The 15,153-nt window shown below is 42.2% G+C and overlaps 1 protein-coding gene across 2 annotated transcripts; it reads left to right on the top strand.

Annotated features, from left to right (window-relative positions):
• Nucleotides 1-4,674: 4,674 nt before the first annotated feature.
• On the top strand, nucleotides 4,675-15,032 carry ndnfl (neuron-derived neurotrophic factor, like). 2 transcript variants are annotated; one of them, XM_044214326.1, is made up of 4 exons: nucleotides 4,675-5,258; nucleotides 7,997-8,247; nucleotides 10,696-10,820; nucleotides 12,924-15,032. In XM_044214326.1, exons 2-4 carry the CDS (start codon nucleotides 8,069-8,071, stop codon nucleotides 14,357-14,359), a joined length of 1,740 nt encoding a protein of 579 aa, XP_044070261.1. In that variant the 5' UTR covers nucleotides 4,675-5,258; nucleotides 7,997-8,068; the 3' UTR covers nucleotides 14,360-15,032. The 2 variants fall into 2 exon arrangements, with proteins under 2 accessions (XP_044070261.1, XP_044070262.1); XM_044214327.1 differs by lacking the exons at nucleotides 4,675-5,258; nucleotides 7,997-8,247 and having other exon boundaries at nucleotides 10,709-10,831.
• Nucleotides 15,033-15,153: the final 121 nt, after the last annotated feature.

Raw genomic sequence — 15,153 nt, 5'->3', positions numbered from 1 at the left:
CACCAGTATTGTTAATTGCATTAGCTGACATTTATATATTTATGTTGTAAAAGAGTGGAGACAATAGGCAACATTAATCAGCAAATTACATGGCATGCTTTGAATAACCAATTAAAAAGGGAGGATGACAGTGATGCAGACAGACAGCGTGATGTATAGAGAATGACAAACAAGATGGGAAATAAAGATAAGGGGAAAAGGAACGCTTAGTATCGGATGACGTGACCGGAGAAGCGACAAAGTGATAATAAAGGGGGGTGAAGGGGAGAAGTAGAGGAAAGTGTCATAATGCACTGGAGGAGAGCGAGGGAGGGAAGGAGCGAGGGAAGCAAAGTGACTGAAGGAAGGAGAGAGAAGTACAAAGTGTGTTTGTGAAAGATGGGAGGAGGTAATGCACTGTAAATGGGACTTGAGATTAATGGAGTAATGCATAAAAAATGGATCAGAAATGAGGGAAAGACTGAGAACGGAGGGTGAGAGGGGGAAGGGATGGCTGAGAAAGCCGGAGGAAAAGAGGAGAAGAGGAAATGCAAGAAAAAAGGTTTTCATGCTGCAAAACATTTCCTTTACAGCCAACTGTAAATAACATCTCTGAGCATGATGCAGAATATTTGAAACACTTGACCTCTGTCAAGGTCAAAAAACTTGCATAATGCAAGCTGCATACTGACTTTTTGTATGTATGCACCATCTATAATACATGCTGCTCTGAAAACTCTTGTTGCATCTTGTTTGTTTGCCTCTGTTTTGTGCGTGAATTTGTGTGTGGTTTCACTTGGTGCTACAAGATCAATAGGAGGATGTGTGAGTGGCCTGGGGTGGGTTCTTTGGTATGACTGGTTTCTCTGGACTAATTAGCCTTCCAATTTACCATGCCTGAAGAATGGGGGGGCATTGGAAAGAAGATGAAGAAAGGGGGAGAGATTTCAGTACTCAATATGAGATGCAGCTTCAGTGCAGACACAAGGCAAACAAGGACCAAAGGCTGCTCGCTCTACATGTTGTGCAAAAAGAAAGTGCATCACTATAAATATCAAAACAAGATGTTTTCATTCCATCAGATTTTCACTCAAAACATTTGATAAAGTGGAGTGGACCACTGGAGGGCTGCAGTTCGTCTTGGGGTACAGAGTGAAAAACAAGTCTAAACTGGGAGGAAAAAAAGGAAAACAGGCATGAAGAAAGAACAAAAGCGGAGAGATTAACTGTACTGAATTGTATTTGTTAATGATGAGTGACCTGCAGAACGGCTAGTTGTTGGTCCTGTCTCTCCGCTATGAAAAGAAACGCTCTGAATACAAAAACTTCCTCCACCAACAAACATCTCTCCTTAATTGCTCCCTTCTTCCCCAGAGACTAGTCCCTTTATCCAAAAAAAACAAATAAAATGAGTTGTTGGACCACCCCTGGAGGTCCAGCATAGCCTACACACCTCCTCCTTCTCCTCCTCACCGCTGCTCCTTCTTTGTGTGTCTTTATACTCCCCTCCTCTGTGCTAATAAATTCCCTCTCATTACCTCTGGACCACCATCTCCACCTCCTTCCATCCCCCCATCCAAACACAGAGAGGGCAGTTGTAGATTGATCCACCTAATCCTACTTTACCTTCCCGTCACACACAACCCGTTCACCTCCCCTCCCACTGTCCTCCCCTGTCACACCCTATTTGGGTATTAAAGGAGCGCGATATCTGAGTGCCACCCACCTCTCTAACCTTGTTCTCTCCCCTCCTCCTCCTTTGGGTGCTGATCAGTGATGGCTTGCTTGCATCTCTGTCTTTTTCTCTCACACACATTTACACACACACACACACACACACACACACACACACACACACACACACACACACACACACACACACACACACTCCCAAGGGACTCTGACAGCACAGGAGCAGATGGGCGGCTGCTGATGACATGTTGTTAAAAATAAAGATTCCTGTTAACCCGTTGTCAGCTAGCACACCCTCCCTCACGTCTCCCCCATTTCATCTCATCTCTCACTGTCAATCCCTCTTTCTCTCTTTGCTTTTAGTCTTACAACTGTCCATAAAGGCTATTACTCAGTACCAAAGCCAACTAACTGTGGCAGTGAAAGCACGGAGCCTGAGACCCTCCGACCCCCAGAACATGATATTTAATACATGGTTGTCATTATGCGTGGCTTGTAAGCAGACATCAATAATAGATGAAAAGGCCAGTTTTGCGGTTTCTTTTCATGCAATTATGCCAAATGAAATTTTTACTCTCACTTTCTGTCGCATTCTGTGCGGATGGAGTTTGTCCGGTGACTGTATGTCGATAAATTATTAAACGGCAACACAAGAGGAGAGGAGCTGTGGGATCAAAAGAAAATATTCAGGCCAGTCACGATGGCAGTGAAACAGAGAGAGGATGTGTGTGAGAGCTTGTGAGCGTGTGTCACCCAAGCCTGTGCATCAATTTCAGGTCTGACAGATGTCTGACAGATGTCCAAATTCTTAAGAAAACAGACTGCAACATGATTCTCCCCCAAAAAACTGCATAAAAGTTGTCAGAACGCAGCTCATATACAAAGATGTGTGCAGTAATCTCTCTAAGGTTAATCACCATCCAGTCTTCAAAAGCAGCCGCCGTATCATGCTCTGCCAGATTGACGACTTTCAGAACTTCTTAGGGACTGTAAAGTGGGCCAGCGAATGGAGAGAGGTACAGAGAGGAAGGCTGGTGGCTTTGAAAGAGAGTCCAGCCGCAGCAAAGGGTCCTCACTCAAAAAAAAAGACCAGTTGTGGCCACTAAAGTGATACATTTATTAATAGCGCTCTTGTGCCACATTTTTTTATTCTTCTTTGAAGGGATTTTGCATGCAAAGACAGGGAGACAGGGAAGAAGTGCGAGAGGGGGTCTTAGATTTTAGCCTGTGGTCAGACAATATTCCCTCTGGGTGGAGTGGGTCCCATTCAGAGCGACCTCAATAGCCCTATATTGAAGTACCTGGTGAATGAGTGAGAAAAGGCCCCATCACAGAATGGAAAAGGGGGAGTTAGCACACAATGTGGCAGGCCTCTTTCTATTTTCCTGATGATATTAATTAAAGAGCTTAGGAGAGAGATTACCGTACATGAGGACCACCATTGTGTGGAGATGAGAGGGCTGGGTGGGGTTGGAGAGCCACTGATATGAATGCCCCCCCTCCTTTGAGATCTACACTTGACCTATAGGTGGAGGACATAAAGCCGTCAATATGGCTGCCCTGTATACAGACTTTATAGATAGTCTCTGTCCGGTAGATTTCCAGCTCATTACATTGTGGTCTCACTATAACATGCAGGGGCACTGGTTTTTAATTTCAACTCCACGGACAGGGGGATTCACTATGAAACTAAGCCCCAGGCAGATAGAAGATGAGAAAAGTATGCAGAGAGACAACAACATGAGGAGGAGATTTATGGTTAAAGGAATAAGAACAGTAGTCTGCCCAGTAAATATGAAGCTACAGCTGGTTAGCTTAGCACAGAGACTAGAAACAGGGGGAAACAACTAGCCTGGATCTACCACTTCCTGCCAAGAAATTATCACATAACCCCCCACAAATTTACATTTTTACACTTCGGTTTTTGGATTAAACATACAAGAGGTAATGTGTTAATTATGGAGCTTTAGAGGTGTATTGTGTTGCCTTTGGACAGAGCCAGGCTAGCTGTTTACACCTGTTCCCAGTATTTGTGCTAAGCTAAGCTAACCATCTCCTGGCTCCATCTTCATATTTACCGTACAAACGGAGTGGTATCATTCTTTTCATCTAAACCTTAGCAAGAAAGTGAATAAGCATATTTCCCAAAATGTCAAACTATACCTTTAAAAAAAACATGAACAAGTGCTTAATGAGTCTACCATTAAATATTAAGATAGTTGCTGAATTTTGCACAAGATTTTAACTATTTAAACTTAGTTTACTATTCCTTTAACTAAGCTGTAAATAAGCTTGTATGCAAGAGGGTGAATTAATTTAAAATATGTTTTCTTGTTTACTGTCAAATTACGTATATTTTTATGTAAATATATAAAAAGAAATAGCAACCAAATAAGGCATTTTGCTGCAGTCTGACCTGTCCAGTAATGGTAATTATGTAATAATGTACTATATTTTTTTCTGTGAGACTTGAAGCCCTGAACCTCAAAACCATCCATAAGTAAACGTCACATTCAAAACTACATTCATATTTTCTGAATTTGAATCCAATCAAGACCCTAAAATCCACTGAAATCCCAAAGAGATGTGTTATCCACATTTGATGGCAAAATAGCAGACACACTATATTTTTAAACTATAAATACTATATTAGTCAGTTACACAACCAAGTGATGATGAAAAAAGGGGTATATTGTGCATCCTCTTTTTCATTTATTTTAAATGATGTGTCTTTAGAAAAAAATCTTTTTCTATTAATTTAATGGAATAAATAAAGGTTTTGCTGCACACATTTTTTTTTTTACAAATGTTTGTCACCCTCTCTTAATACAGATGTTATCAGACCAGCCAGAGAATGGTTGATGTATTTAACTTTTACATCACCTCCCCTTTCCTTAATGCCCCTCTTGACAATACATACAGTACTCTCTCTCTCTCTCTCTCTCTCTCTCTCTCTCTCTCTCTCTCTCTCTCTCTCTTCTCATCACCACCCCCATTCAGCGACCTCACCGCAAGCCCCCTCACACTCACCCACTCGCTCCCTCACTCTCAGATTGCACATACAGATACACAAACACACACAATCACACATGAGCCCATTTGAATTGCAAGTGAGCTCTGTTCACTACCAGAGGAGGTAAACAGAGGGAACAAGTGAAAAGAACAGGAGGGGGGAAAGGGTGACAGAGAGAAAACAAGAAGAGAAGAGGGGATACAGCCTTCACTGACCGGATGACATTCACACAGTGTTTAGCAGGACAAGCCTCCACATGTGAAGGACTGAGAGACAGAGAGAAAGAGTGAGGAGAGTGCCTGGAGAGCCTTGAACCACACCAGGGCACATAGAAGCTGGGACAGCCCTGAAGGGACACCTGATCCCTGAAGAGACACTTCCTGAAGTAGGGAGTGAGCAGCACCCCATGGGAGACAGAGTCAGTGGAACACCCGACAACAACCTGCTGTCGCTCCTCCTCTCCTCGCGACCGGCTCTCATCCCCTTCTCCTCCTCCTCCATCCTCGCTCCCTCTATCATTTGATCCCATTCCTCAATCCCTGCGCAGGAGAGGGAGAGCGTGCACTGAGAAAAGGTAAGGGAGATGCATGCATGCATGTTGTCCTTGCAGAGCATGTGTGTGTGTGTGTGTGTGTGTGTGTGTGTGTGTGTGTGTGTGTGTGTGTGTGTGTGTGTGTGTGTGTGTGTGTAAGTGCGTCAGCGTCTCATATTTCAACTGGATGTGTAAGTCAGCAACTTGTTTCTTTGGATCAGTTCTGTGTGTGTGTGTGTGTGGTCTCTGGAGGGTTTTTTAAAAAGCTGAGACAGATGTAGGGCACTTTTCATTTGTTGCAGGGTCGTTTTCATCTTGACAGCATCACATTTTTGCATGTTTGAAGGCTGTGCTCATCTGTTATCTGTGTATTGTATTGCTCACTGTGCCTGTTTTTTCTCTCTGACTAATAATTCTCTTGTCATTCGAAAAGAAAAGTATGACTGCAGAGTGGGGCAGTGATCACAGAGAAAGAGCAGACATAAAGTGTGTATCAAGAAAGGGCATGATACTGTACAAAAGTGTGTGAGAGAGAAATATACATGTACAAGACAAGGAGAGTGAGAGATGCAGGCACAAAAGGACAATGAAAGTAGGAAAGAAGGGAGAAGGGTTAATATATTCAAATGTACTTGCAGCGAGGAAGAAAATCACCCGTTAAAATCCTATCAAGTTCCATGGTCATCGCATGTTACCCCGCCATCATCTCGTCAACCCCACCAGAAACCACAGGCCAGTTCTTTGCCCATAGTAGTTTGGGGGGGCAACGGCTCCTGCAGGGACCACCCCATGCCATTTAATCTGTCCCTGCCCACAGATAACAGAAGGCAGATGGTCCTGCCAGAGCACAGGGCGATAGAAGATAGCTAATACAATGTGCAGACAGATAGCACACAGCACCCAACCTGTCCCTCTGAAACTGAGCCTGCATCAACTTCAAAATAAGGGGGCCAAATGAGGTGAAAAGCAGACAGAAAAAAGGGGAGAGAAAGAAAGAAAAAAAACAAACAGAGCAAGGTTGAAGAATCTTTAATTAAAATCCAGAATAACTGCAGTAGGTTGACAGTCTGGGATAAACATAATGGAAAGAGGAAACTCATCTACAAGAAAAAATAAGAAGAGCTGAGCAGAGAGTGAGCGGGACCATCAAAGTCATGAGCTCCTGTGTTTAAAGGGGAGTGTGTATTTATTTATAGAGGGTGGTAGTTAAGTTCACTAGGCTCCCTCTCTCTGTAAGACCCAGCCTTTTTGCCTTATGAAAATTCAATTGGCCATAATTTGCTGAGGAGCCGTATGCATATTTTATTAGCGGGTGCATTTTGAAGAAACAAGCCCGCCAAGCTTTTTTGTGTCTTCATCTTTATCAGGATTGAATGAGGAGGAGTGTGCGAAGGGCCGTGAGGTTGTGCAGCCGTCTGGTTATATGTGACACATTTGAACCTATTAGACATGGGGGCTAAAGTAAACACCAATCACCTTCATGTGTCTGGCTAAAACACCGAAACAAATTCATTGCAACCTTGTTGCATGGCAATAATGTTTTTTCCCCCTCTGTTTCCAACCCTTTTTTTTTCCAGTTGCACTTTCTCCTCTTTTCCTCTCTCCATCTCCTTGCCTCTAATTACTCCAGGATCCAACATCCTCCTCTTCTTGGTCTCCATTTCCACAGCCCTCCCTTCCTCTCCTCCCTCCCTCCCATTTCAATCTGCCTCTCTCCCACTGCATGTCTCTCAGTTAAAGCTTTATGGGTCGTTCACTCCCCTCTTTCTTTGCAAGGATAATGAGCAGGCGCCTCTGTGCGACTTTGTAGCTGTGCGACGGTTTATGAGTTTGGATCTCGGAGCGTCCCGGGGCCCGAAAGACTCAGATGTACCTTCTGTAGCCGCCTTCATGGTTCCACTGTGATTGTCATCTGATCTATAGGGCACAGCACTGACATAATACACCTTGTTAGAGGAAGGCGGGGAGTGTGTTTGTGAAGACTGTGTGACTTTGAACAAATGTTTTCTCTGGGTAGCAAGACAAACACTGAGACCTGTAATCATTCTATCCATCATCACTAAATCACAACCACACACACAATCACACACCCATATATAAATGTACACATAAAAAAGACAGGAGAAAGAAAACACTAATGAAGTGTAAAAGAAATAAAATAGAAGACAGAAAAAGCGATACAGAAACATCTGATAAAAGTTCCTGTTGTTAGGCATTTATGTATGCTGATTGGATTTGACTACATCAGAGCACCTCCAGGTGTTGTTTGTGTACCACTCTCCACATCAGCATGGCGTCACTTTCTCCTGATAAAATGGCTGCTAACACCCATGATGAAAGATATTTGGAGAACAGACCCATATGAACTCCCCGACTAAAAATAGAGATGTAGATGTAAAGGCATCGACTTCAGAGTGATATTAGCAAGCCACTTCACACTTTGAGTAGTGTGATGGGTGATTTTTTACAGTGAGTGTCAAGCTGTGCTACACACACACACACACACACACACACACACACATCCCAGAGTAATATAGCATGGCAATTTCTTTCCCCCTGCATGAATAATTCTGTCTGAATAGGATAGGATGTTTCTTCATATCAATGAATCATCAGCTGCTACAGCTCTTTAGTGTCTGTGTGAATGGTACAGTAGAAATTTAACTAAGTGTGTTTGAGTGCATTACTGTGTGTGTGTGTGTGTGTGTGTGTGTGTGTGTGTGTGTATGTGTTGATGGGCTCTGATTGATGTTCTTGACCTTTCCACCATGCTTTTTCAGCCTGGGAGATATCCAAGACGTGGTGACTGAGGAAAGTCAAAGAGTGAAAGAGACAGAGAGCAAGAACCAGCGATGGCACTCATGTCCCTGTCCTGGTGTCTCGGTGCAGCTTTGGCACTGTTTTGTGGCTCTTCATGGCCCCAGGCACACTCAGCCCTGGCACCTGAGAATGAGGTGCCACTTCGCCCAACTACTTGGTTACCAGAAGGAAAGATCACCTCCATAACTCTCCCCAAAGGACGAACTCGCAGGTAGGTTAACAGATGTGATGGGGGAAAGGTGTGAAGCAATATTCATGTGGTCTAGTTATTGGTTGCCATTAAGGCCACAACTAATGATACTGTTCAATGTTGATCAATCTGTTGACAATTTTTTGAGCATTAGTATCAAAATATACTTAAAGTTCTAAATGTAAAAATTCTCATTATACTTTAACGTTGCAGATGTTAAAGGTGGGTATAATTTGATTTACTTTATACTGCTGGGTAGCTTATAAATTTCAATAAAGTCTTATCTTAACCTATAATAATACACCATAATATATTTATTATTAATCTGAATCTGCAAAGTAACTATAACTAAAGTTATCATATAAATGTAGTCAAGTAAAAAGGGAATATTTCCCTCTGAAATGTAGCGGAGTAGAAGTATAAAGTAACAGAAAATACTTGAGTAAAGTACCTCAAAATTGTACTTTAGTACAGCACTTACTGTACTGTAAATGTACTCAGTTATTTTCCACCACTGGCTGTGCATGAAAAGTAGTTAGCAAATGAGCAGAAAAGTAAAAAAAAAAAAAAAAAATGGATAAGAGGTAATGAATAAATGGTTGAAATGTCCATCCAGTTTCTATAAGTGGTAGTGGTATAAATATTTAAAAAGACATACTAAAAACAAGAAAAGAAAGAGACCAAACCTGAACTAGACTGTATCTTGTATGAAAACAATGTTGTAACAATATAAATATAATTAACAATGTTAAATAACATTCAGATTAAAGTCAATTCAAATTACATTACTGGTGGTGTCAATGAAGGAGTACTTGAGCACATCTTATCTGGGGGAGTACAACAGACAACATTGTTTGGGAACTACTCCAGTGTATATTAAGTCAGAAAATAGCTTGTTTTATTTTACCAACAGCCCCAAATCCAACAATATTTAATGCACAGTGATAGAGAAAATCAACAATTGCTCACATTTGAGAAGCTGGAGCCAGGAAATATTTGCCATTTTTGCTTGATAAATGTCCTCATGGATTATCAAAACTGGATTTGAAGTTGATCATTGTCAAACTATAAAATAGATCAATTAAAAATTATATGTTCATATTTGTACATAAATGTACTGTACATCTTAACAATAATTATGTCCAGCAAAGAGACTTGAAATTAAGTTGAAACGTCAGTGTCGACCAGAAGATAAGTTCATATGTTTCTAATGCAAACAAGTCTGAAAAGTGGATCATCCCAACAGAAACAATTAGTTTTGCTTTTGAAATAAGTTTAATTCTTGTGCAAAAGTAAATACATTTTTAAAACTCAACAACACACTTGATGACTCCTTAACAGTAAAACAATGAAGTTAATTGAAGAATAACTCTTGAGGCCTGCTCATCAGATTTGCCCTTGTTCCCACTTCAATAACAAGTCACCAGCAATCCCTCAACCACCTTTTTGGAGACAGTGGCTGATTCCAGCACCACTGTAGAGAGAGCGAGAGGAAGTGGAGCCCATTTGGCCTGAACCTTACACAACAGTGCCAGTGCCAGTGCCTGCTTTCTGAAACCGTGAGCTGAAAATTGCGAAATGCATCTCCCTGTGTGCTGCAGTCTGTCCACCAGTGCAGTCATGCAGAACCGCAAGGCAAATAATGGAGAAAAAACACTGATTCAGAAATTAATCACTCTATTAAATAAGCTGCAAAGCGCCCTTGAGAATGACAGTGTTGCACATCTGTTTGGAAACAACGGCCATCTGCACAAAATCATGAATAATGATGTTTGTAAGGAAGGAGAACAAATATTTATTAACAAATAACCAAGCAGTTGCTTAATTTTCATGGATGGTAACTAGCTGTGAAGAAATGACGTGACAGAACAGTTCAGATGTCTTCTATTGTGTCTTTGTAGAGGTGAACAGTTTAACATGAGTTCATGACTCATGAGTTAACAAGTGATTATTTGAATTAAAATAGGACCTTACCACCACATTGTGAATGTTAAATGTCCTTTAACTGCCACTGAACTTCCATCTAATATGCAAATCTGTAAAACATGTGGTCACAATAAGGGACATAATAGTTTATATGCTAAGCATGATCCCGATAGTTTCAGCAAACAGGCAGATATCCATCTGAAACCGTCAATGCAGCCTTATCATGTGATTTCCAGGTCACCTCTCCTGATCTGCTATCAAATGACAGATCAGCATGTAGGCAGATGGAAAGACCGCAATTTGCAGATGTTTGCAACAGCTGCAACTGTTGAAATTTTAAAGCTTTAGGAAAGAAAATTAGAACCAGCCCACCGTATCAGCAAATCATCCAACAAAATGAAAGAATGTTGCACAGTATGCACTGGAAGATATCTTCTCATCCATCACCTTGCAGCTGAATTGAAACAGGATGTTATCTTTTTTGACATTCCATGTGATGAATCGGACAACTTCCTGCGGTTGTCTTTGGTGTTTCCTCCACAGGCTATACTTCACACTGAAGAAGAAGGCTCCGGCGATGTCGGTGACCGTCAGCCCCTGCGACTTCCCCATCGAATGGAGCTTGGCTGCCCGCACCCGGAAGGACAAACCCCTCAAGAGCGTGCAGTGTGAGTGAACAGTAAGACCACAAGCTGCACCTTCAGACACCCACTTTACCCTGAAGATCATCAGTACATCTGGCTAAGCCAAGACGATCAATTAGATATTATCATCACTACATAACAGATAGGGATTTAGTAGAGGGCAAAGACTCTAATCTTACTTAACTTTGTATTTGTAGTAGAGAGTTGACTTTCTGGAACAGCTTTATGACCAGAATTTGTAGTACAGCAGTAAGATCAAACTATTAGAAGTCGTATAAGGAATACATCTCTGAAATACCAGGTATAGAGTTTTTGCATTGCTTGTTTATCTTTTGATGTTTGCAGCCTGGAGGTCATAGCTTTAATTTACCACTGCTGTTATATCACGTTTATAGACCAATAAACTGATTCCTATCGACCAATCATAGCTGAGGCCTGTGTTTTTGAAAAGCGATTATCTCCAAATTTCTTTGTCACAAATTCTCAGGAAGATAAGACAGATATTGTTTTTATCCTACATGTTCTTATCAGGACATTGTACCCGTTCGTTTAAGTTCAAAGCACAGAAAATGCTAAATGCCATCTACTGTGTCTGACAAGGACAGAGACAGTGAGTGTGATCATATCTGGTTGTCACATTGTCATAAATAAAGCTTTGGATTTGGATTTTAAAATCTCATAAAACACACACACATCAACCGAAAAGGGCTGCCAACTCTTGATTCAAACATTGAACAAGCGATAAAATAAAACTGTGCTCTTAGTCTGCAATATTTTGTGCTTCGCAAACCAAAGAAATCAAATAAACTCAGAAGAATAAAACAAACCATAGAGCAGCAAAATAATTAAATGTTTTAAAACTAAAGTCAGTGCAGTAAGTGCTCAAAGTAAACCAAAGTAATTACATTTCCAAACTTAAAAAGGTGCAGATTTCTGGAAAAGAAAATATGCCTTGGAGTGATCCATGAGCACTTTTCCAGGTTAACTAAACAAGCTTCTCTACATGGTAAAATAACATTATGAAGTTATAAAATGACCCATGAATCATTCAGATCCTGAGCTCATGGGTCCCCATCGCCAGCCTGAATTATTCACTTTGATTCCAAAACATTTGGTCTCATTTGAGAAGCAATTTCTCATCTCGAGGAGAGATGAACAGTGAAGACGAGTGGTGGTGGGTTTTTTGTGTTTATTTGCCAGTTGTGTCACTCAAATGAAGGGTGTGTACTTCAAAATGACAATACTTCAGGTATGAATGAAAATACTCAAAACCACTTCTGAAGTGACAATTGACATTTTGTTTATTAATTTGCTATATTAGCCACGTTCTGTGCGCTCAGTTGTTTGTTTTATGCATTTTGCAGTGCTTATGTGTCCTGCAACCCTCACAACCCTTTTAAAAGCGAATTACAGTGTGTACACATACCAGGAAACAGTGTAATCATTTTTTATCAAGTTAAAGATTTTTCTCATTAATAATCTTAGTTTCTTCAACATTAAATCGCAATACTTTCTTCAACTTAATACTAAAATGTTGTTGCATTTTCTAGAAACATACTAAATATCACTTCCTGTGCTCCTTGGGATTCCTAGGAAAGGCTATCTAAACACAAGGAATATTTTGACATTTTGGGCAATACGCTCATTTACTTTCTTGATGAAAGTTAGATGAGAAGATCGATAACACTCTTACATCTGTATGCTAAATATGGAGCTGGAGCCAGGAGATGATTAGCTTAGCTTAGTATAAAGACTGGAAGCAGGGGGAAACAGCTAGCCTGGGTCTATGCAAAATTTTAAAATAGCAAAAAAAACAAAAACAAAACCTGTACATCTTTGATTTCATGGGAAGTTACACTTTGTAACTATTTCTTGGACGGGCGACTTTCTGGAGTCTGTTTGCTCAGCAACCTCATGGTGACGACAAGACTTATGCTAATACAACAAACTTTCCCTTCATCAGATGAATGTGAAAACAGCCTTCTAGTGTCAAACTCTGCACATACATCATTCTGCACAGTGAAGGTCAAACATCCAAGTGAAGCAACAATATGCAAAACACATTTTTGAGTGGTGGGGGACTTTGATTAACTATATGTTTATAACTATGTTTTTCTTTCCTCATAGGGAGCACCAAAAAGAGTATGCCCGAGGTGTGGTGGCGAGGTCCTGGGACTGACGAGAAAATGCACAGCTTCACAGGCAATGCAGTGGACTCCTACAGGGGTCCTTCCTATCCCCATGCTTCCATCTACATCCTGAAGCTGCGCTCCAAACAGCAGAACACCAGAGCTACAGTGTACCTCCATGAAGGCCTGGGGCCCTCAGGCGCCTTCCCTCTGCTCCCAGCTGACCCTCGAGTTCACACATTAGGTGTAGGCATGACCAGTGTCACCCTCAGCTGGTCGCCCAGTGCCTCCATAACCAGCCTCCCACACACACAGAAAAGTTATGATTACTGCGTCCTCGTCAACTCTCAGCAAAACTACCCCAGCCTGTGTGCTGCACAAGAGAGCATGAGGAAAGAGAAAGATCAGAAACAAGAAAAGAAGGAGAGGAGGAGGAGAGTGACAGTGTGGCCGATTTTGAAAGAGTGGTGGTGGCAGCAGTGGGACTCTTATCCTGAACCACAGAGTCCACCTTCTTCCTTCGCTGATGAGTATGCTGATCTCCAGTGTGTGTGTCAGGGGACAGAGAGCGTTTGTACCGTCTCTGAGCTCCTGCCTGACACCCAGTACTACTTTGACGTCTTCGTGATCGACAGGCTGAACGCGACCAGCATGGCGTACGAGGGGACATTTGCTCGAACACACGAGGAGGCTCGGCCGGCGATCACCACGCTAAGAGAAGGGGAGCTGAGGTGGGTGACCTTCCACGACAGAGGCTCCAACTCAGAGCAGTTCTTCACTTTCCGTCCTCGGGGCTTGCAGCAGAGTGGCCTCCTCACATTGCAGAGCTGCGGTGGAGGTGAAAAGGTCAAGGTCACCGTGTCCAGTAAAGGTCAGGTTTTGACCTCCCAGTCTGTGGGGGAAGATTTAGCGCACATTTGGCTCCAGGGAAGTCCTTCCTATCTCATCCACTTGGAGAGAGAAGGAACGACCACAGGTACAGACCCAGCTCTACCAGGAGGTCTGATGGCTTCAGTCAAAATTCAGACCTCCTCAGCCTACCACCGCGGAGGGGTCCCATCTCTTCCCTCAACCTTGCAGATAAAATCCTTTAACCGGTTGCGTGGTTGCAACAGTGTCACCCTGGCCTGGATGGGCACAGAGGAAAGAAGTCTGTACTGCGTGTACCGCAGAAAGCTGGGAAACCATGAAGCAGAGGCTGGGGGAGCATCAGGTCTAACTGCGCCCTGTCTGGGGCCAGAGTCCCGCTCTGACACCGAGAGGGTTCTCTGCAAGTATTTCCAGGAGCTGAATCCTCGGCGGGCTGTCACTACAGCGGTGATTGGGGGCCTGGAGCCAGGGATGACCTATGTGTTTGATGTCTATCTAATGAGACGCTGGGGGATCCCTATCAAGTACGCCAGCAAGATGGTGAAGACCAGAAAGGAATGCTGAGCTGCCGCCCCCTACAGGAAGTTTTTAGACTGTCCCAGTTTAGGGGAAAATGCATCGGCCATGGACATGCTGTAAAGACTGACCATGAGAACGAAGCCATTTGACTGTTGTGGAGAGACTGTTACCATAACAAGGAAATATTCCCCCTGGAGGAGCAATGGTTATATTCAAACTCCACTTGCACTATCCATGCGAGTGAATGGAAAGCATATGAGAAGGATCTGCACACCAGCAAAAGTTCATAACATTTACAATACAACCCTTGTGCTTTTGTCATTTTGTTTTTCATTGTTGATCATGATAATGATGTGCCAGTTGTCCAAGTGCTTATTTAGTTTCTGAGTACAAAGGACAGATGAGGTTTGTGATGACAGAAAGTCAATACAAAAACAACAACAGAGACTGTGCCAAATATGCAACAGAAACAGATGGGGCAATAATTGGATAACATCTGAGACAGGGGGGTTTGCAGTGTATATTTCCAGTGCTGCATATTGTACAGGCTTATAAACACAGATGGGTGCAATCTACAGATGCTTAGTTCAAAGTCAGTGTGTATCTTTGTGTTCTGCTTTCGCATGAAGCAGTGAAAAATACTTAGTGACTTGTCTCATTGTCTTTGATGTATTCTTGTGCTGCTTCAAACGCACCAATAAATACTAGGGTATCTGTACGTTCTTGACTGAGTGATGCATGTATGTAAGGTGGACTGTCAAATTCAATTTCCTTGCTATTAAATTGTTTTCAGATAGCTTCCACTTTTACTGTAATAGATGAGGCATTCTGCAGCTCAT

This window comes from Siniperca chuatsi, linkage group LG11 (genome assembly GCF_020085105.1).
Source record: "Siniperca chuatsi isolate FFG_IHB_CAS linkage group LG11, ASM2008510v1, whole genome shotgun sequence".
Taxonomy (NCBI): Eukaryota; Metazoa; Chordata; class Actinopteri; order Centrarchiformes; family Sinipercidae; genus Siniperca; species Siniperca chuatsi.
The sequence above is the reverse complement of the archived record's forward strand: the minus strand, read 5'-3'. Positions and strand labels throughout refer to the sequence as shown.

Coding starts and splice junctions, on each gene's coding strand:
- ndnfl (XM_044214326.1), top strand. CDS start 8,069: ATGGCACTCATGTCCCTGTCCTGGTGTCTCGGTGCAGCTTTGGCACTG. Junction 8,248..10,695: donor CCCAAAGGACGAACTCGCAG/GTAGGTTAACAG, acceptor TTTCCTCCACAG/GCTATACTTCACACTGAAGA. Junction 10,821..12,923: donor ACCCCTCAAGAGCGTGCAGT/GTGAGTGAACAG, acceptor CTTTCCTCATAG/GGAGCACCAAAAAGAGTATG.